This window comes from Micromys minutus, assembly GCF_963924665.1.
Source record: "Micromys minutus genome assembly, chromosome: 21".
Taxonomy (NCBI): Eukaryota; Metazoa; Chordata; class Mammalia; order Rodentia; family Muridae; genus Micromys; species Micromys minutus.
In genome coordinates, this window is record NC_137956.1 from 27,721,484 (window position 1) to 27,745,389 (window position 23,906).

Sequence of the window (23,906 nt, forward strand, 5' to 3'; positions counted from 1 at the left end):
ATAAGTTTCTTTAGAGAGTTTTTTTTTAGTTGGATGCTTGGTTGGTACTTCTGTAACAGAATCTCACTATATATCCCCAATGGCCTCAAACTCATATATTCGTCCCTGACTCTCTGAGTGCTGGGTTTAAAGGTTATGCTGTCGTACCTGGCTTAATTTTTTAAAAATTAGTGGAAAGTGTTCTTCAGAAACAAAAGACTAAAATCTTTTTGGTTGTTTTGGGTAATTACTTTGTGTCATACTGTGAAACACAATATAAATAAAACAGCAATAAATAAGTAAAATATTTAAACCTAGAAAAATGTAAATGCTACTTTAAATGTAAATACATTAAAATGTAGTTGATATGCTTCTCTTAATAGATCTGAATGGACAGATGAATTAAATACATACAGAGTTGAAGCAGCTTGGAAACTTTCACAGTGGGATTTGGTGGAAAACTATTTGGCAGCAGGTAAAGCTACTACTTAATGTTTTAGCAGCTTTTCGTTGCTATAAATATTCCAACTTAGATATTTAGCAAACTCACAATTAATCTGGCCCATTTTATGATTGTCAGTTTAGTTGTTTGAAGTGGAACAGAACCATTTGTCGAGTATTTCTTCTGACCCACTTATAAAACATAACAAAGCTGGCTCGACCTGCTCATCACAGCATTTCTTGGCTTGTTTTTCAGATGGGAAATCCACAACATGGAGTGTCAGACTAGGACAGCTACTGTTATCAGCTAAGAAGAGAGACACTACAGCTTTCTATGACACACTGAAACTAGTGAGAGCAGAACAAATTGTACCTCTCTCAGCTGCAAGCTTCGAAAGAGGCTCCTACCAGCGAGGATATGAATTTATTGTCAGGTATTTTGGGGATACCACGTTTATACTTTTCATTTATATAAGTCAACTAGGACAATTTTTACATATAAATAATTCTTATATTTTTGGTATGTTACTTATCAACATAAATTGGCTCTTTCATTCTTTTTTAAATATCCTAATATAGTCTCCTTTAAGTCTACTTACTCACTTGAGGAAAAATGGTTAAAAAAATAAATGCTATAATTTAAGTACTGTAATAGAATTCTTTGTTAAAATTTATTATATTTTCTATGATCTTCAGTAATACTTTAGTGAAACCAGATATTGGGTCACTGACTTTAATTTCATTCTGTATCTATTCAGCTATTTTTTTTTTAATGCCTTCAACACTGAGTCATAAACATTAAGATAGTATGACTATATTATGGCTTCTATCACGTAGAAAAAAATTAACTATCACTGTACAGGTTTGTTTTTTTTACTATATTTACCATATCGGTCCTCTTACATTACTACGAGTAGTATGTAAATATTTTGTATTCATTTATAATGAATAAGTATTTTGTTATCATGTTGGCAGTAAAGTTTAATTTTCATACATTTGAACTTAGTTTTTATATATCCTTTCATTTAATTCAAGGATGACATCAAGCTACTGAACGTTTTCGTGTGAATACATTGTTGTTTATACTTAATTTTAAAATATATAAATGTTGCTGTTTATATACCAAAAAAGGTGTTAAAAGTTTATTTTTCATAGCAGATCTAAAATGCATACTTCATATCTGAGGTTATTAAGACTGAATATTGTATTATGTTGTTTGTCTTCAGGTTACACATGTTGTGTGAGTTGGAGCACAGCCTCAAACCACTTTTTCACAAGTCTCCAGGTGACAGTAGCAATGAAGACTCTCTGAACTGGGCAGCTCGACTAGAAATGACCCAGAATTCCTATAGAGCCAAGGAGCCTATCCTGGCCCTCCGGAGGGCTTTATTAAGTCTCAACAAAAGGTTGTTCATACAACTTTTTAAAGAAAGTCAGTTGTCTTAAATTTAGTATCTCGTTTGTACTTTCTTGGGGAGTATTTTTCATTCTATATCTACATTTTGTTTTCAGTTCTTGGGAATTCATCACATAGTTGAAACAAACCTAGACCATAATAAACATTTTTACTAAGAACTGGAAAGATTTCTCAGTCCATAGTTAAGAACACTTGCTACTCTTTCAGAAAACCAGGGTTAGATTTCAAGCCATCCACTTGGTGGTTAACAACCATCTGTAACACCAGTTCCAGAGGATCAGATACCCTCTTCTGGCCCCTGTAGGCACCAGGCACATATATAGTGCACGTATATAAACAGACAAAATACTTATATGCATAAAAATAAATAAGTAAAAAAATGTTAAGATAAACAGAAATTTTAAAATGTTTAAAGAAAATTTTAAAGAATCAGTTTTATAGCCAAGCATGATGTTTCATGCCTATAATCTCAGTATTCAAGCAGCGGACATGGGAGAATCTTCTCAGATGTCCAGTGAGCCTTCATAGAAGACCAGTATAAAAAAATGTGTATCTTATCTTCTAATTTCTTAAATTGTAATTAACACACATGTCTTGGGAGGTGAATACCTACACAAGTCAAGAATAAAGTCTTAGTCCTACCTGAAGACCCAGGTATTCCACTTCTGGGCATATGCCCCAAAGATGATCCAACATACAATAAGGACACATGCTCCACCATGCTTATAGCAGCCTTATTTATAATAGCCAGAAACTGGAAAGAACCCAGATGTCCTTCAGTAGATGAATGGATACAAAAATTGTGGTATATTTACACAATGGAGTACTACTTAGCTATTAGAAACAATGAGTTTATGAAATTCCTAGGAAAATGAATGCATCTAGAGAATATCATCCTGAGTGAAGTAACCCAATCACAAAAGAACAGACATAATATGCAGTCACTGATAATTGGATACTAACCCAGAAAGCTCCTGAATACCCAAGAAACAACTCACAGACCATATGAAGCTCACAAAAAAAGAAAGGCCAAAAAGTGGAAGCCTCAGTCCTTCTTAGAAAAAAAAAAAAGAAACCAACAACAACAAGTGTATAGCACCCACTCCGAGTGGGGTACAGCTAGACCTTAAATCATTAATAACTCAAGAGCTAAGAAGATAGCCTTGTGGCAATTTTTAGTATTTAAAAATCATTATGTTTAATCTATACACACCAAGAAAACTTTGACTATTTTCATGTTATGTTTTGTTTTACATGTACTTTATGCTTATGGTAACTAGTAAGATTTCAATGCATACTATCAAACCTTTAAAAATTCAAGTAATGAAAAAAATGTATTCATATAGTTTTATGACAAAATGCTTTTAAAAATCTGTACATGTATCTTTTTTTAAAAATAGAGTTGTAAGGAAAAAGAAAAGAAAAGAATAAAGTCTTATGCAAGGATAAATCTAAGTAGAGTACCTGCCTACCAAGTATTAGGCTTTGGTTTTGAGTCTCAATACCAAAGGGGGGAAAAAAGGCAACAACAGAAAGAGTAAAGACCAGACAGACTTATAAGACATGGATGGAACAGTTTGTTGTTGCTTTTACAAAGTAAGAATTGGAATAGTACACTTAGAAATACAAAACATTCTGTTTTGGGAAGAGCTGTTTAAGTTACTGAATCTACTCACACACGTTATTTTTCTATGTTTTGCTACATTTTTTAGGCCAGATTACGATGAAATGGTTGGAGAATGCTGGCTACAGAGTGCCAGGGTAGCTAGAAAGGCTGGGCACCATCAGACGGCCTACAATGCTCTCCTTAATGCTGGAGAATCACGACTTGCGGAACTGTATGTCGAAAGGGCAAAGTGGCTGTGGTCCAAGGTACTGGCCTAGGGAACTTCATCAGAAAATGTTCTGTTGGAATTATACATGTCTACCAAAGTCCATCTGGGAACACCCTTAGTCCAAATTCAGAACTCTTTCTGTCACTTGTCTTCATTCTCTACTATAGTCTAGGTAGAAAAGCTGCTGCTGCTGCTTTTTATTTATTTTTATTCATTTTATATATGTGAGTACACTGTTGCTTTCTACAGACACACCAGAAAAGAGTATCTGATCCCATTACAGATAATTGTTAGCCAAGATATGGTGTCTGGGAATTGAACTCAGAACCACTGCACTGAAGACTGCTTCTTTATATTCTTCAGTCCTCAAATAAAATACCTCCTATTTTAAGTCTTATGGTAATGTTCTCTCACTTTTCATCTGTCCTACATGTTTCTGAGGAAAGTGACCAATTCTCATTATATTTTACTTTCTGAAGGTATATAGGATATATGTAGTAAGTCCTCAGTATGTACTTCATAAATGATTATAACACTTTCTCACTTAATGACTTTGGGAAGCACTTCTGTGTTGATATATCAGTATTACATGTCATCACCTGTCAGGAAATACTGAGCTTCAGAACAGGTATTCCCAGCTCCCACAGCTTTGGGGGCTGGAGAGATGGCTCAGTGGACAAGAGCACTGGATGCTCTCCCAGAAGTCCTGAGTTCAATTCCCAGCAACTACATGGTGGCTCATAATCATCTGTAATGGGCTCTGATGCCCTCTTCTGGTGTGTAGACATATATGCAGAGAAAATACTGTATACCTAATAAATAAATAAACCTTTTTAAAGAAGAAATAGGAGCTTTTTAAGTATGTGAACTACTTTCTAATTCTATGTTTCATATTTAAATGGTAATCACTAGTTTAGAGTTAATAGTAGGCACAACATGTTTTGCAGGTTAACATTTTTTAGCTCTACATAATGCCAAGTATTACGTAGTAACTTAGTGGTGACTAAGAGGACAGCGGAGATGTCTTCTAGGCTGATGGGGAGAGTAGTAACAGAGCCTGTGTTAGATGATACTACTGTTACTCTTTGTGTTGCCTAAACTCAATATTCCCAGAAGGCAATTCATTATCTAATAATACCTATTTCTCCTTTCATGTTGCTTAATTTTCTGAACAAGCCTCTTTCCGTCCCCTTATCTAGAACAAGCCTGGGCTTTTATCTTAAACTCTTCCTGCACCCTCACTTTCCACATCCAGTCTTAGGCTAAGTAAGGCTCTTTACTTTTAGAAATGGTTTTTGAATCATCTCTCTCCTTTTCCTCCTATTTTAATTCTTGCCATTATTTTAAGCCCCTAACAAGACACAGCTTTCTTAAGGATCTCACAGTTTCTCTGTTTACATTACTGTAGTCCTTTTCAAAATGCACTTTGAAACATGCTTCTTGTTTAAAAGGTTAAATTCTTCAAAATAGCCTTTATTCATTTTGGATTCTGAACACTTCAGCTTCATTTGTCCCCATCACACAGATGCTTTATTTAAGCTTCACCTAAAATGAAACTGCTGGTGCTACCCAACTCGTATTGGTTATATCCCAGTAAGCTCGTTATAAATTGAAACAAACCTTGAAGTCAGAAGTGCACTTATATCCCATACCTAGCAAACACTGAAGCTTGGTGACAATGTTAAATTAGACCCCTTCTTCAGCTTTGCTTTTCCTACTTTCAGTCACCTGAGGTCAACCTATATAGCTGGAAACATTAAATGGAAAAATTCAGAAGTAATCTATAAACTTTACCACTTGGAAAACATTTAAAATTTAACTCACTACAGTATCTTAACCTCTCACTGTAACTTACTCATAGATTCAGCTTCACTGTGGGTATATATATTTGCAAAAACAACCTAGCATCTGTAGGGTTTGTACTGCTCACAGTTTGAGGCATCCACTGGTAGTCTTGGAAAATACCTTTTGCAAATAAGGGGAATTTACATACTGAGAAGTATTAACTCTTTACTTTTATCAGTATATAGACAGGCATCTGTGTCTCATTACCATTGACCAGACATTGCTTGATCATTTATCATAATTTAAAGTATTATTTCTGCCTGATGTGGTAGAATAGGCCTTAAACTAAAAGTACTCCGGAGAAGGAATCAACGGCATTCTGGTCTAGATAAGGAATTCTCTGCCAACCAGGGTCATATTGACCACATTCTAAACCCTCAAGTACCAAAATTAAAAGTGTTTCTACTGGGGCTGTAGAAATGGCTGGTCATGAAAAATAATTGTTCTTGGAGACTGGAGAGATGGCTCAGTGGTTAGAGCACTGATTGCTTTTCCAGAGGTCCTGAGTTCAATTCCCAGCAACCACATCATGGCCCACAAGCATCTATAGTGGGATCTGATGCTCTTCCTAGTGTGTCTGAAAACAGTTACAGTGTACTCACATATATTTAAAAAATTAAAACAAATATTTGTACTTCTAGCAAAGGACCTAGATTTTAATCCCAGCATCCACATGAAGTGGCTTTAAACCACCTGTAACTCCAGTTCCAGGAGATCTGACACCCTCTTCAGGCCTTTGAGTACATATGTACATATGTGGCACACATATACACACTTGGGCCCACACCTGTTCACATAGAATAAAATCTACCTAAAATGCCATTTACTAAATTGTGTGCCAGAAAAATTACTACTCGTTGACCAAAATCAGATTTTTTTTCTGTTTAAGATCAAACATTTTTTTCTCTCTCCCCTCCCCCCTCCCTCCCTCCCTTCCTCTCTCCCTCTCTCCCTCCCTTCCCTCCATGTGTAACCTTGAAATCATGGAGATCTGCCAGCCTCTGCTTCTCAGGTGTTTCCTGCTCTCTTACTTATCTATATCTTTAGATAGATATGGGGGACTTTCTTTATCCCTTAAGATACCCATTTATGTTTATATGTTCTAACACTTAAACATGTTGGCGTTTTACATAGTTTGTTTCCTCAGTTGATTGTGAACTTATTTTATTCTTTTTGTTTGGTTGCTTTGTTCTGTTTTGTTGAGACAAGATCTGACTGTAGCTAAGACTGACCTTGAACTTGTGGTCCTCCTACCTGCATCTTCTGAGTAGTACAAATATTATAGACATACATCATCATGTCTAAGTAACTATGAACTTTTTAACCCAAAGATTTTAATTTATGGTTCATTCTTATTCTAAATCATCTAATTATATCTTCAGTTCCTTGTTCTTTGATTTTAAAATGCATGAGTAAACAGATCAATGATTAAGGCATTCTACAGGAAATGAGTCAGTGCTTCATTAGATCTTTAATAAGGAGTGGTATATAAACTTGAAAATCCAAATGTATTAGTGAGTTAGAGATTTGTCTGCCGCTGCCTCTGGGGTGCTTTGATTAGAGGTATGTGCCAACATAGCCCGGCTAAGGATAGATTTTTAAATTAAAGACATTAATTGCCTTTTCATTTTAGGGTGATGTTCACCAAGCACTTATTGTTCTTCAAAAGGGGGTTGAATTATGTTTTCCTGAAAATAAATCCCCAACTGAGAGTAAGCACATGTTAATCCATGGACGAGCTACATTGTTAGTTGGCCGGTTTATGGAAGAAACAGCTAACTTTGAAAGCAATGCAATTATGAAGAAATATAAGGTGAGCATGTATATAATGTAAACCATCTTTGAATGGATTAAATGATTTTTAAGTCTATATTGAAGTGTATATTGTAATAGTACTCAGGAAAGCTGACTTTTTCATAGATAAAGTTCATAAGTATATTGAATTGTCAGAAATAAATACATGCATGAAACCACCACCCCAGGTTAGAAATTGTTGCACAGTGAGTCTACTTGTGAAACCAACTACCAAATCCTGAAATGGTACAGTGAGTAATACCCACCTTCCACCGAAGTAACAGTCTCACCTTCCTGTACAAAGTAACCGTAGCTGAGCCATTTAATGAACTTGTTATATACTCAAAGATGTTCGCGGAATTCTGATCCTTCTGCCTCCTTCCCATGTGTGCCACCACGGCCTGTTTAATCCACAGCTGAGACTTAAGCTCAGAATCTTGTACATGTTAGGCAAACACTTTACCAACTAAGTGACATCCCTAGCCCATTGGAACTTCTTTATAAACATCTTTATATAGCATCTCTACCAGCTATTAAATTATACAAGATAAAATTATAAAAGACAAACCTCCCAGTAATGTTTAGAGAAAAAAAACAGAAATGTAAATTGAAAAATACCTAGGACTGTTATTATAAAAATTGATAAATTAGAATTATTCAGAAAGTATTTTTCACACCTTGGGTGATGATAAGAATGAGTAGAGGCTTTTGTGGGTTTGTTTTTGAGTGATGATGACAGTGTTCTGTAATGTTTACTAATGGTTTCCTAACTGTCAAAACAACAACAGAAACAAAAAGCACTTCAAAAGTATGAGTTTAGTGCTGGGGATGTTGCTCAGGCATGTTTGTCATATAAGCATAAGGAACTAAATTGATCCCCAACATCTACTTTAAAAAGCCAGGTGTTGATAGAGTTGAACAGTGTAACAGTGTAACTGAAAACAACTATCTTCCTGGAAGTGCAGGAGACCCTAAAATACATTCTCCAGCACTGAATCTCACGGAGTAGTGGCAAACAGGCCTGTAATACCTGCACCCCATAGGAGGAAAGGAAAGGATCAATATTTGAGATCATCCTATGTGTAACCCACTCACCTGAGCTATATAAGGTGTGTCCAGAAAAGCTGATTACCACAGCATGCAATTGAGAATACCCTTGGAATTCCTGGCCTGTCAGTTCAGAAGAATCAGAGCTTCAGTAAAAGATTGTTTCCAAAAATAAGGTTGAGAACAATCAAGACACGAACAACAGCCCCTCATATCCATGGTCACATGCACACATACACATCTCGACGTATACACATATACATATCCACATAGAAAATAAAGTGTGAGCTTTATACATAATAATTATACTTAGGCCTATTTCTTTTTAAATTAACTAAATCTAATTTGTTTAATCCCAGCACTCTGGCAGAGTGGTAAATTGATCTCTGAGTCCAAGTTCATTGTAATCTATTTGGAGAGTTCTAGAACAGTCAGTGCTACATGGTGAGACAGTATCTCAAGAAACAGAAATAAGGGCTGGAGAGATGTCTCAGCGGTTAAGAGCACTAACTGCTCTTCCAGAGTTCCCAAGTTCAATTCCCCAGCAACCACATGATGGCTCACAACCATCTGTAACAGAATCCAATGCCCTCTTCTGGTGTGAAGACAGCTGCAGTGTATGTACACATATAAATAAAAATAAATAAATCTAACAAAAAAGAAACAAATAAATTGTAACTTTAAAATGCTTTATGATATTTTTATATGTGTACATGTTTGTGTATACTTGGCATACATGCACATAATATATTCTAATTTCTTAAAAAACATTTCGTTATAAATTATGTGTATATGTATGTATGTGTGGAGGGGGTAATATATATGTGAGTGGAGGTGCCTAAGAAGAACAGAGAGGCTGTTAGATCCCCTTAGAGCTGAGGTTATAAGTGGTTGTGAGCCACCTGTGTGTGCTGGGGACCATGAACTACAGGAGTAACAAGTACTTTTAGCCTTGAGCCATCTCTCCACCCCCTTTAAAAAACTTTTTTTTCTAAAATGTATTTATTATATATAAGTACACTGTAACTGTCTTCAGACACAGCAGAAGAGGGCATTAGATCCCATTACAGATGGTCGTGAGCCACCATGTGGTTCCTGGGAATTGAACTCAGGGCCTCTGGAGAGCAGTCAGTGCTCTTAAACACTGAGCCATCTCTCCAGTCCCCAACTTTTCTAAAATACAAAATGAAAACATACACATAATCTACAAGTAACTAATGCCTGAACTGCTAGAAATCGTGTGAAGAAAAGATAATCATTTACTGTCTATGAGTAAATTTTACTTCAAAGTGGGTTTAATATGACTAAACTCATAAATTTAAATAAAAGAAAGAGAAGGAAATCTTTTTCGCCTTAGTTTAGTCAATTGTTTCTTCCATCAAAAAAAAGCCTTAACCAAAAATAAAGCCTTATATTGGAATTCCTTGAAAATTAAAGTATACTGCAGAAAACCACTTGTTGGGGGAAAATATGCTATGTCTGTACCTGCAAAGTTTTATTCAGAGTATAAAGAACTCAGGACAAATAACTCAAAACCTAGAATAGGCACTTACAGAATACATACAAATGGTAAAAGGCACATGAAAACATATTTAATGACATTAATTAGTATTAAGATACAAGTTAAAAATCACAGTGAGGTAAACACTCAAAAGTCTAGAATGACTAAAGTCTAAAAGACTAACCAACCTTTATTGTGACAGCTGGATCCCTTCTCATGGTTGGTAGCAGTCTAAGACATAACATACACATGCTATAATACCAGCCTTTCTACCTCTAGGTATGTATTTATACTTATACACTTAAGGCACATAGTTTATATGAAAATTATACCTCAGAAAAATAGATGTGATTTTTTTTTTTTTTTTTTAAGTAGAGCTTAGGGGGCTGGGAAGAAGGCTCAGCAGTTAAAGTGCTTGCTGCCCTAGTATGAAATCTGGAGTTGGGATTCCCAAAAACCTGTGTGAATGCTGGAGCAGTTCATCTGTGAGTCCACCCTAGCAAGTGCAGAAACAGGGCAGCCTAGAGCAAGCTATGCATCAGTACTAGCCATGTTGGCAAACTGTTTGACTGAGAGATTCTGCCTCAATTGGTGGATGAGCAATTGAGGATGGTTCCAGAAATAAAGTTCAGGCCTTCAGTTGTATCCATATAAGAACACTCACATCCATGTAAAGACATACATATACATTCATATACCACACACACAGGAGAAAAAATAAATAAATAAGGTAAAAATCAAATACCACTTAGAATAGCATCAAAAATATAAAGTACTGAGGTTGGGAATTTTAGCTCAGTGGTCAAAGGTCCTGGATTCAGTCCTCAGTTCTGAAAAACAGAAAGAAAGAAAAAAGGAACAAAAGAAATGTTAAGTACCTAGGATTAAGTTGCTGAAAAATCTGTAAAACCTATACAAGTTTTTCAATGTCAAGTGGTTAGCCCTGAAAACATACATAAAAATAACAAACAATCTGAACAGGTTATCTGTGTGCATGTAGAAATTGTGTGTGTGTATTTATGTGTGTTTATATATAACAACAGTTAATGAAAAGGAAGGTGTGAATTTGAAAGAGGGTTGGGAAAGGGAAATGATGTAATTATAATCTCAAAAAAACTTAAAAGCCTTTAAAGGAAATATTCTAAATTATTATTGGGTAAGTTTTCATTTTGTCTGTTTTTATGTGATTGGGTCTTTTGCTTGCATATATATCTGTGTACTATATACCGAGTGCCACTGGAAACCAGACAGATCCCCGAGAACTGGAGTTGCAGGTAGTTATGACCTGTCATATGGATACTGGGAATTGAACCTGAGTTCTTTGTGAGAGCAGCAGTGCTCTTAATCACTGAGCCACCTCTCCAGCCCTTGTATGTAATATGATGTAGCACAATTTTGAATGAGAATATTCTAAAATCTAAATATATTATTTCATTATAAAATGACTAGTAAGTTTGATGCAGTCTTTATCAAATACTAATAGGTAATTAATTGATAGTTGGAATTTAAATTTTATGTGGAAATGCAAAGGGAATAACAGAGATTTTGTCTCTCTGATAATCTTAATTTTTTTTAAATTTTTAGTTTGAACTAAGTATAAACTTAAAAAAAAGCATGGAGAATTCTTGTATCCTTCGTTAGGTTTTCTGATTTTATTAATTTGTACAGCCATAGTTTTATTTTCAGAAATTTTACCTCTTTTGTCAGGATTCTATACAGTGTTCGCTTTGTTGTTGTTGTTGTTGTTCTTGTATCCAAGATACCTTTATAGTGAATGTAGATAGAAAATAGATGGTAAATTAAAAGAAATACTCAACAGTTTAATCAATAACTATGTTAAAGGAAATAAACAAAGGATTGTGGTGACTCAGTACCATGTATCCAAAGGAACAAGATATGAGAACATCTACTGGAGTAAAAGATTATTATTATAGGAAGGAATAATTGGACCACACCTGTATTTAGGAGCAAAAACATCTCAGCAGGAAGGAAACCAGAGAATATAACAACCTTGACCTACTCCTACTCTAATCTCCCAGATCTAATTAGAAGCTAGAGGGTGAACAAGCTCAATAATAGAAATTAGCAGAATTGCATCCCTAAGTAGGATAGAACTTTAGAGTAGTAAGTATATCTGTTGAAAAATAAACAGACTAACCAGCAAACATATATATCAAAATCTATAAAGGTTTTATAATCAACATGCTATATTAATAGACAGTTAGATAAACCAGAAGAACAGAACAAAGCCCAGACAGGCTATAAATTATTATAGAGTACTAAAAATAGTTTTCAAGACCTTGTCCTATGTCATTTAGACATTTTTCAGGGTTGGGGAATTGATCTCTTAACATCATAAACAAATTAACTAAGTTAGGATCCTTTTTAGGGTGGGTTGGGCAGTTGAAATCAGATCTTGCCTTGTATCTGGCTGGCCCGGTACTGAGTTAGGCAGTTCATACTAGTTTCAAACTCATGACACTTTTGAAAACCTCAGCAACCTTAGTGCAATATGGTGAGACATGCCTATAAACAAAATAGTAACGCTAAGCATAGGAGAAACTAATTTCATAAGAGGCTAATATTTATGAATATAATCTGACCTATCATACCTGCATAGGTTATGTGCAACAATGTTCTTTTTGAGGTGGGTTTTGGGTTCTGATTTTTCTGGGAGGAGGGGATTGGATTTACATGTGTTATTTTGAGACAGGATTTTACTCTGTATCACAAATTGGCCTGTAACACACTTTGTATTTGTATCCCAGATTTGTCTCAAACTTAACTGAAATCCTACTGCCTCAGTTTCCTAATCGCTAGAATTACAGGAGTTGTCTGCCACATTTGGCAAAGATGTTTATCAGGATCAAAACTGTTCTGATGGAACACTATGTATCACGCTACACACAGCTTGAGTTTGCTATGTGATGCATACTCTTGATGTTTACTCACCTAGTCCTACCTTATGCCCCAGGCAAAAGGAAGATTTGCTTAGATATGAAGCTTGTGTCTTTTTTATAGGATGTGACCTTGTTTCTGCCAGAGTGGGAAGATGGGCATTTCTACCTTGCCAAGTACTATGACAAATTGATGCCCATGGTAACAGATAACAAAATGGAAAAGCAAGGTGATCTTATCCGATACATAGTTCTACATTTTGGAAGGTAAGTATGAGAACTTCATGTTTGAGATTCAAAATGGATGAATATTATCATATACCATAGCAAATTCAGGATGTTTTCTGTTTTGGGATTCATTCTACAATATAATTAGAATATTTTCCTTTTTCTAATGTTTAATTTATCATTATTTTACATGTATGAGTGTTTGCTACTTGCCTGCCTGTATGTATGTTTACCATGTGCACATTTAATACTCCTGGAAGCCAGAAGAGGGCATCAGATTTCCCTGGAACTGGGTTTAGTTGTGAACTGCCTTGTGGGTGCTGGTAGCCAAACCCAGGTCCTCTCTTTAAAGGCAGCAAGAACTGAGCCATCTCCAGTCTCAGAATATTTTTCTTCATACTTTTTTTTCTTTAGTCTTAAAAAATGCCTTTTGTGTGTGTGTATAAAGTTTATAGATACAGTTTTGTAGAAAAGGTATAATGTAATATATATATATATATACAGTTTTAGAAAATCAATGGTACTAGACAGTAGACATAACTCAATAGTAAAACACTTTAACCAAAAAATATCCTTTAGTCAGCTGTATTCTGGAAACAGTTGGCCATACACATAGTCCCAGTACTCAGGAGGCTATGACTTTCAAACCACCACGTATAGAATTTCAGAAGACTATATATTTAATGTTTGTTAAATTTAATGATAATTGAGTATATCTTCCTAGTCAAATCTAGTAAAACAAAACAAAAAACCAAAAACAAAATGATATTATTTTGAAGTTATATAAAGTAAAGATCTTGGGTTTTTTTTATTTTGCTTTTGCATTTTAGAGATAGCTCAGGATGTTCTTGAACTCATACTTTGCCTCAGTTCTGGGATTTCAGGAGTGCTCTACCACATTGTCAGGAGCCTGTTCTTGAACTAGGCAGAGGATAAAATAGAGCTTTTTGTTTTGTTTTGTGAGGTAGGGTTATACAGAGCCCAAGCTAACCTCAAACTCACTATGTAGCTTGAGCTTGACCTTTCTGATCTTCCTGCTATGGTTGGAATATAACTTTGACTTTCAGATGCCAATACATTTAGATCTATGTGTATGTTTACATATATATAAATATACATATGTCGTGCTCAGTGTTTATATTTAGCAATTTATTAATTCTTGAGTGCATAATTCTTGTATTCATGTGCTTTTACCTTCTAGTGAAGGACTCTGACTTAACGGCAATAAATTGATTAAAATTTCTAATTTTTAGGTTTTATTATTTCTCAGTTAAATATTACTTTTCAGTAATTAAGGCAGTATTTATCTATTCCATATTGGAGTAACATTTAGCCAAATTTTGTTTTCCTAAGGAAATTTTAATTTTTGAAAAATCCAAACTTAATTTCATCAATTTGTTTCAGAGTTGTAATTGCTAATAATTATAAATATTGTTGGTTTTCTTAATTGTGTTATTTAAAAAGAATTCATGTCTTGTTTATATTTTGAAATGGAATCAGAAACAAGAAAATTATTAATTGAATTTTTTCTAGAATAAACAATTTTTAACTTTTTTTTACTCAATATATATCAGATCCCTTAGTATACAGAATGTACTCATTACATTCCTTATATCACACTAACAAGATGGAAGGAATTTTACTTGTTTTTTCTGTCTTTTGGTTGTTATTTTTGTTGTTGTTGTTGTTGATGGGGATTTTGTTTATGATAGGTTCTTGCATATATAACCCAAATTGGCTTCTCAGTCTTAGCTTCCTGCATGCTAGGACTGTTAAATACATAGTACCACTCTCAGCTTCTATGACATATTTATAGCTGTGGTACTGTAAATTTGGGAATTTTTTAAAAAGATTTATTATATATAAGTACACTATAGCTATCTTCAGACATACCAGAAGAGGGCATTAGAGCTCATTACAGATGGTTGTGAGCCACCATGTCCTTGCTGGGATTTGAACTCAGAACCTCTAGAAGAACAGTCTTAACCACTGAGCCATCTCTCAAGCCTGGGAATTTTTTATACTAGTATTTAAAGGTTTTATTATCAGATTTCCTCGTTTTATTTTTATTTTATGTGTGTTTTGCCTGTGTGTATGCATGAATATGTACCGTGTGTGCTTGATCCTCTGGAAAATGGAGTGATAATCAATGATAATAAACTACTATGTAGGTGCTAGAAATTCTAGGTCCTCTGCAAGAGCAACAAGTGCTCTTAAACACTGCACCGTCTCTCTAGCCCCTATATTTATATTCTTAAAGGAGTGAAACTTAGCTATTGAGATATATTCACTTGAATACCTTAAATAATTCATATTATTGCTTTAGTGTAAATGTTTGTCCTCAAGCAGTTTAATTACTTAATGAAACCTTAAATAGATAAAACATTTAGATAATAGTTTGTAATAGAACTTGAGGATAAATATAAAAATGAATGATACAAATATTTTAAAAACTTGCCTGGAAGAGAAGTTATGATTAAGAAGACTGAGGATCAGGATGATTTTTTTTAGGCTGAGCTTAGCCGTTGTACTCTAGCTGTGGTGTCCATGTGGTTTGTCCAAATGTGGGAATGCCTCTGCACAATTTGTGGTAGTAAGAGTTTGTGTTTACACTTTTACTTGGGACTGAATGGAGATGTATATGCACCATACTAGAAGCAAAGCAGACACATGTAAAGGTTATATATATACTTTGGGAAAATGTGTGATAAAAGCTCAGGCTACTGGCTTCATGATTATAAACATATATCTTCTTCTGCATCCTCTGTAAAACGGGAAAACTATGAAGAAAATATAGAAATAAAATCTCAGAAATAGAATGATTAGATCTGAGCATTAAGGTTACTACTATGGAATACAAATTGAGGTACAGATTCTAAGAACTATCTGAAATATGTATTTAAAAGCCTTTTGACTAACTCAAGACATATAATTTTTGATGCAGGCTACCTGAATACTTTAGCAAGAAAAGATAAAAGAAGGGAAAATAACCCACTATGAAGAAATGTCAGTGCCACTGTTTGAGGGGATAGGGCCATCTCACAGTAGGTAGAGTGCTTTCTTAGCAGGCTTGAAGCCTGGGTTTGACAGGTGCACCAAATACTCGCTCATGCATGTAGTCTCTTAACTTTGGAGATAGAAACAAAGGATTCAGGGTTTCATCCTCAGCTACATATTGAGTTCAAGGCCAGATAGATGGATACGTAGATGATATCATAGTCCTTATCAGAAGATGGTACTTAACTGAAGCTTAAGCTTTTACATTCTAGTTCATATAACCTACAAAAACCTCTGTGGTAATTGTATTTTTCACTCATATAATTGCAGATCTCTTCAGTATGGAAATCAATTCATATATCAGTCAATGCCACGAATGTTATCGCTATGGCTTGATTTTGGTGCTAAGGCATACGAATGGGAAAAAGGTATAACTTTATGTAAAAATTTTAAGGCACTGGGGAGAACTTTGATATAAAAAATTGGCATTACAATTTCACTTTCTAAAACCAGTAAATGGTTTAATAATTAAAATATTATAATATTGTAAGAAACAAAAGTGTGGGGGCTGGAAAGATGGTCCAGCAGTTAGAGCACATACTGTTCTTGTAGACCTGAGCTTAATTCCAGTACCTATTTCAGGCAGTTTAAAACTCCTTCCAGCTCCAGCCCCTGAGAGATCCAAAGCTTTTGTCCTCCACAGGTGTGTACTTGTGTGCATATGTGTGTGTTACACCCACACAAACATAATCATACTCTTGAAAAATAATAAAAATTAATCTTATAAAAATAAATTAAGTGTGAAAAAAAAAGAAAGATAAAACCATACACTTAAAGTACTTGTAGATGCAGCAGATGATGAAAACAAATGCCACTTCTATCTAAATGTTTTTCCCTTGTCAGACAGCTAGCTGTGGGCATGCAAATGATGTATTTTTAAAGCTGTTTTATCAAGGTTTTTTTCCCCATGTGAAATGAATTGAAATACTGATGTTTATTCTTCCTGTCTTAAACTGATTTGCCCTCAGGTGGTCGTTCTGATCGTCTGCAGATGAGAAATGATTTGGCTAAAATAAATAGCGTACTCACAGAGCACACAAATCGGCTAGCTCCATATCAGTTTTTGACTGCTTTTTCGCAGTTGATCTCTCGAATTTGTCATTCTCATGATGAAGTTTTTGTTGTCTTGATGGAAATAATAGCCAAGGTATTTCTGGCCTATCCTCAGCAAGCCATGTGGATGATGACTGCTGTGTCCAAGGTAACCATTAGTCACACAGTGTCTTCTACCACTTATTATGCCATGTACTTTTAGAGCAAGTATAGAAATGCAAATTCCAGTGTTCTTGCCTGTATTGTTAGTAATTTTGAATTACTTTCTATAGACAGAAAAATTTACCTCTTTAGATATTTTGATAAATTTATTGTATGAAACGAAGTGACCAGTATATGTAGAATAAAGACTTGAATAGTGCACTGCTGTGGAGTTTTTAGTAATATTTATAGTATGCACCTTTTTAAAAGATTTATATGTATGAGTGATTTACTTAGATGTATGGCTGTGTACTTCAGAGGTCAGGAGAAAGTGATGAATTCACTGGAATTGGAGTTATGAATAGCTATAGATTGCAATCAGAGTGCTGGGAATTGAACCCAGGTTCTCTGTGAAAACAACTGCTCTTAATCACTGAGCCATCACTCCAGCCATGTATAACTTTGAAGTGTTTTAATCCAAGATCTTGAAAATCTATTAGTGGGCATATACAAGTTGATTAGTATATTTAACGAGTAAATATTATAGAAAAGTTAGTATAAAAATAAAAATTAAATTAAAATTCAGCTTATTTATTAGTTTTTTTTCTTGTAACTTTTTATTTCATTTTTCTAATCATTTTTGACAGTAAATATTAATTAAATTGACAATTTTATTTCACCTAAATATTAGATGATTAAATAACTTTAATATTAGATATATTAATATTTTTGACAACACATTTTTGTAATTGGACAAAATTATAAAAATAGCTGACTACTCATTAAATCATTAAGGTTTTGTTTTATTTTTCTTTTTTTCTGTTGTGCTACATCTCAAAATATTGGATTGTTTCTTTAGTGTAGATTCTATCAAACATATTCACAGGCTGAAGGATTAAAATGGTGTTAAGAAATTGATTTCCTGGATGCTCAACATTATAAACTCATATCTTATGTATTCTTTTAAGTTGATTCTTGCCAATCAGGTTTCATATATAATTGTATTTATCCTTTTTTTTTTTCTTTTGATTGACAGTCTTCTTATCCCATGCGTGTAAACAGATGCAAGGAAATTCTAACCAAAGCCATCCATATGAAAAAGTCTTTAGAAAAGTTTGTTGGAGATGCAACTCGCCTAACAGACAAGCTACTCGAATTGTGCAACAAATCGGTACCATCACAGATCTTAGTGCTTATCAACCAGTAATGTTACATAGAAACTTATATGTGATTTGAGCTTATACATTTCACTAAAGTTTTTAACTACATCAGTATACACATATCAAAATATATCAAATGGTACATTTTAAATATATATGTTTGCATCTTTTTTCCCCCGACCCCTCTCCGTTTTTTTTTTTTTTTAAGATTTATTTATTTATTTATTCAGACACAGTAGAAGAGGGCATCAGATCTTATTACAGATGGTTGTGAGTCACAATGTGGTTACTGGGATCTGAACTCAGGACCTCTGGAAGAGCAGTCAGTGCTCTTAACCACTGAGCCATCTCTCCAGGACCCTGACCCCTCTTCTTAATATGCTAGAGATTGAACCAGAAACCCAATCTTGCTAAACAAGGGCTTTACCACTGACAAATGCCTCTACTCCCTATATGATTTAATAAATATAATAATAAATCTGTTTTTTTTAATTTGTAACATATGTCCCTCTTTCATATGTCTTCAATGTTTCTGAATTTTTCTAAAAGTATATTTTAATAGTTATCAATAGTTTTATGTAAAAAAATATTAAATCAACTATAAAAGAATATAAATAAATGTAAAATATATTTAAAATTTATTCAAGGAGTCTCTGGTTCTATTGTCATATCCTTAAGCTTTGAAAACTTGTATGTTAATCCACATATATGATAGGAAAGAGAATGGAGGAGTTTTTGTTTGTTAGTTGGTTACCTTTTATAGTGTTAGATATCAAACCCAAGGCTTTATCCATATTAGGCAAGCACTTTATGCATGAATTCTTGATTTCCATTTTTTCAGGGTATATTTCAGTGTACAGGTATTGTGATGAAGGAACACAGATGACTAGTAGAAATGTCTAGAATTGCTGGTACATTTGTAAGAAGGAAGCAATGCCTCTTATCTGGAGTAGAAATTATTGTTTTCAATATAGTTGTGACTAAAGTAGGAAGGTGGATAAAGGAATACATCACTGTTCTATGTAAGGACTAGGAGAGAAATCTAAATGTAGGAGAGTTAAAAGTGTATGGGGTGACTACTAAAGGAAATGTTCTTTATCAGGTAAACAGCTAGTTCATTTGACAATCAAAATCCAGTAACCATTTCTATGTAAAAATATACAGGTGACCCTATTTTTTTTCCTTTCCTTTCATAAATAAACTGTTCTCAAAAGCATAATCTTTCATTATTTCCATTAATTCTATTTGACTTTTGATGTATTTGACACTAGGAAAAACTTACTTATTGGATGCTGGCCCTGTAAGTGCTTTACATGTTCAGGTGCTTAGTTCTTTATGTGAAACCCTAGTTCCTTATTGGAAACTACACTTAAGAATTCATTTTTTTCTCATTTTAAAGGTATTCATATTTATATTGGCTATTAGAATTGGTAAAAATGTATCAGAATATCCTATAATCAAACACACATGGCATTCATCTTTACTTTAAGAAATTCAGTATCATTTTGTTGTCAAATGAGATTTGGTAACCAACAAAGTTATTTACAGATTTTCTCATGTCTGATAATAGATCTCTGATTTCTACTATCTGTTCGTTAAACACTCCCGTGACAGAGGAACGTTATTTATAAAAATAAAGAGGCTTAAATGAGATGATTAAAAATACTTAGGACATTGAACACTGCTAAATAATTGAGACTGTAAAAGTAAAATTTTTACTGTGATTAAAGTTCTGTAATTCAAGGTTAACTCAGAAAAATTGAAATATACTGTTTGTTTGTTTGTTTTTCCAGGTTGATGGAAGTAATTCCACTTTAAGCATGAGCACTCACTTTAAAATGCTTAAAAAGCTGGTAGAAGACCCAACATTTAGTGAAATCCTCATTCCCTTGCAGTCAGTCATGATACCTACTCTTCCGTCAATCCTGGGTGCCCATGCTAATCACGACCCCTTTCCTGGGCACTGGGCCTACCTTGCAGGCTTCGATGATGTGGTAAACTTCAGTTTTATATAATTATAATTTTTAAATGTAGTTGAATTTACACCTTCAAATTAAGCTAAAAATCTAAGTGAGTTTATTTAAAAAGAAAACCCTAGAAATGTAGAGAAATAAAAATTTTTTATACTATAGTACAAAGTTAGGTGATGAGGGATCATAACAAGCCAAAATTTTTATTTTCACATGCTCTTATTTCACTATGACTATTTTTTCATAACTGTATTTTCCTATATTTTCTTTTGTCCTAGAAAAATGGAGAGCAAATGGAGAAATATGTTTTTATTTGTTTCTTATGAGGAAACAAGATTCAGATAACATTTTATTCTCTATGTATGCATGAATTAATATGTGTATGCCACAGCCCACAGCAGGCCAGAGAATAACCTCAAGTGTTGGTCCTCACCTTCTACTTTGTTTCAGAAGAGTTTTAGGCTAGCTTCCAAAAGCCTCCCACTTCTGCCTTCTACCTCATTACAAAGCACTGCATTACAGGCACGCTCCAAACTCAGTTCCTCACACTTGTGTAGTAAGTGCCCCACTAACTGACATTTCCTTGGTCCCACCCCTCTATTTTTCAAAGCTCTGCTGGGAATGAGTCTGTGGCCTCTTACTTGCCAGGCATCCCCTTTTCTTCTGTCCCACATGACTACCCATGAAACATGGCTGTAAATGTATGCTTATTTTAAGGAAATAGTCCTAGGGAAATGCTTTTAAAGACTCCATATTTACGACAAAATTTCTATGGCTTTTGACAATTCAAAACTATTTTTACATTGTACATTATTGCAATCATGTTTTGTTTTTAACTTAAGTAATAATTTTTAGCTTATTTACATTACGAAGTAGGCTTCATTTTGGAGAAGTTTCTTTTTTCAAAAACAATATACTTTCTTTTTTTTTTTTTTTTTTTTAGATTTATTTATTTATTATATACACTGTACCTGTCCTCAGACACACCAGAAGAGGGCATCAGATCTCATTACAGATGGTTGTGAGCCACCATGTGGTTGCTGGGAATTGAACTCAAGACCTCTGGAAGAGCAGTCGGTGCTCTTAACCACTGAGCCATCTCTCCAGCCCAACAATATACTTTCGATTGATAAACTTATTTTTTGAAAATTTTCATACATTTATATGATTTTTTTGATAATATTCTTCCAACATTTTGATAAACATTTTTATTATGCAAAATTTTGTGACTGCTTTGAAAGGACTAGCTGAATATACATATGTAAGTACTTGTTTTACTGACAAGGTCAGGGTGTTTTTTTTAATTTCCTATATACTGTTTATGTCCTGGGCTGGAGAGATGCTTCAGTCGTTAAATGCTAGGCTCACAACCAAAAATATAAGAAAGTATGTCTCTATTCATAAACAACCTTACTTTTTAGCTAAGGTAAAAGAACACTTTAAAATGCAGATATATTACATACTCCCGCTTACTCTTTTATCATGATGATGTATAACTCAACATAATATTCAAATCCAACAAAGAATTTCATCCTTGTCTTAAATATAACACTTATTATTTTTTTAGGTAGAAGTTCTTTCTTCTCTTCAGAAACCAAAGAAAATCTCTTTAAAAGGCTCAGATGGGAAGTTCTACATCATGATGTGTAAACCAAAAGATGACTTGAGAAAAGACTGTAGACTAATGGAATTCAATTCTTTGATTAACAAGGTTGGAAACAGTTTGCTTTTTAAAGATTTATATTATTTTCAATATGTATGTGTGTGTGTGTCTGTGTCTGTGTGTGTGTGTGTCTATGCACATGTATACAGGTGCCTGCTAAGTCCAGAGGCATAAGATTCCCTGGAGCTAAAGTTGGATGACTGAGCCACCTGAGATAGGTACTAAAAACCAAATCTGAGTCCTTAAGAAGAGCAGCAAGTACCCTGACCTGCTATGCCATCTGGTCCAACTTCATTGCTTTCATTTTAGAATTAGGAAAGATGGATTACTATTGAAATTGAATGTATGTTTTAATTTTCTCATTTTTGTGATAAAATGTATATACTATGATTTAAATCAAGTATATATTTCAGTGCCATTTAGTGTATTTACATTGTTTATCTCCTTATCCATTGTGAATGCTCTAAGACTTTGAATGAGTATACCAATATTTGTTCAAGTCCCTCTTATCAGATTTTTGGATATATTCATAGATCTAAATTGTCTACTCCAGTTAATTATTTTGTTTATGGGGATATAAAACATTAATGAAGGAAAATATTTTCTGCTTAATGGCTGTGTATAAATCTCTCTTACTACTTATCAGGCCTCAGGTTTCTGTTTCAAAGCTAGGAGAAAACAATAGGTTCTGTTTTCATGACTGCACAGTTGAAAATAACCATTAGCATTTTATTTTCATTCTGTTAGTGCTTCCTATCACACTCAAAGAAACATGGAAAATGTAGTTGAAGGCTTTTTAGTAGCTAGGAATGGTGGTAGTAGCACCACTCAGGGGACTGAGTCAGGAAGGCCTCCAGCATAGAGAGGCTACAAAGAATCATTTTTAGGGAAAATTTATTTCTGTGCAGAAGTCACAATTCTCTGTGTTAAAAAAGAAAGTTAGTCAAATATGTTGATATGTAAGCCAAAAATGACTTGAGAAAAGATTGTGGACTAATGGAATTCATTTTTTATTAGTAAGTTTTACAAGCAAGACCCAGTCTCAGAATAAAAGTTAATTATATCTATTTATGCAGATTTATATGCATTATAGGTTTGGGGGATTTTATTTTTTTGGTAGTTAATATTCCTTATGATGTTTTCAGAGAGGAAAGTAAAATAACAATTCTTAGATAAAACATCAGTCTCTGTGCTTAAAAACTTATCAGTAGTTAATCATTATCTGTAATGCAGTAGAAAAGAAAACAGTGCATTATTGTTGATGTGGCTATAAATGATGCTTTTCAGATGTAATATTTTGTTACTTGCATAGTGCAGAACTAAAAAGACGCTACTCCACAGGCATTTTAAGGTTTAGAGGTAGAATAGGAGCATGGTCGCATAGCTTCTTCCTCTAACGCTCACAGTTATTCATTTCAGGCTGCCAGCAGCACTTTTCCTAGGAAATGAACAATATTTAGATACATTTGACATAATAGGAATCTGAATTTTTTTTTTACTTTTGTCTATGTTTTCCATAGAGCTTAAGAAAAGATGCAGAATCACGTCGAAGAGAACTTCATATCCGAACATATGCAGTTATTCCGCTGAATGATGAATGTGGGATTATTGAATGGGTGAACAACACTGCTGGCTTGAGACCTATTCTGACCAAAATATATAAAGAGAAGGGTATTTGATTTATTCTCATGATAGAAGTGTATACTAGGAGGTTGCTAGCTGCAAACATGTTAAATATGTATAATAGCTTTTTATCATGTCAATGTACAGATTTTACCTAAGCCTAGCAAATTGTATATTCTCTACACAGAAGCATGTAAGGTATTCTTTCTTCCCTTCCTTTCTTTGAACCCTTTCTTTTCTTTTTCCCAGTGTGAA

At 34.1% G+C, this 23,906-nt stretch overlaps 1 protein-coding gene across 2 annotated transcripts in view; it reads left to right on the forward strand.

Moving 5' to 3' along the window:
* The window catches only part of ATR (ATR checkpoint kinase), a gene marked incomplete at its 3' end in the record, with an annotated part of 102,861 nt that overhangs the window by 70,408 nt on the left and 8,547 nt on the right, over positions 1 to 23,906 (forward strand). For both annotated transcript variants that reach the window (XM_080934922.1, XM_080934923.1), the window contains 12 exons: positions 363 to 454; positions 677 to 854; positions 1,647 to 1,826; positions 3,550 to 3,709; positions 7,151 to 7,330; positions 12,881 to 13,023; positions 16,312 to 16,409; positions 17,010 to 17,242; positions 18,272 to 18,406; positions 20,189 to 20,389; positions 21,933 to 22,076; positions 23,549 to 23,699. In XM_080934922.1, coding sequence (XP_080791048.1) covers positions 363 to 454; positions 677 to 854; positions 1,647 to 1,826; positions 3,550 to 3,709; positions 7,151 to 7,330; positions 12,881 to 13,023; positions 16,312 to 16,409; positions 17,010 to 17,242; positions 18,272 to 18,406; positions 20,189 to 20,389; positions 21,933 to 22,076; positions 23,549 to 23,699 — 1,895 coding nt within the window. The remainder of the gene's footprint in view (positions 1 to 362; positions 455 to 676; positions 855 to 1,646; positions 1,827 to 3,549; positions 3,710 to 7,150; positions 7,331 to 12,880; positions 13,024 to 16,311; positions 16,410 to 17,009; positions 17,243 to 18,271; positions 18,407 to 20,188; positions 20,390 to 21,932; positions 22,077 to 23,548; positions 23,700 to 23,906) is intronic.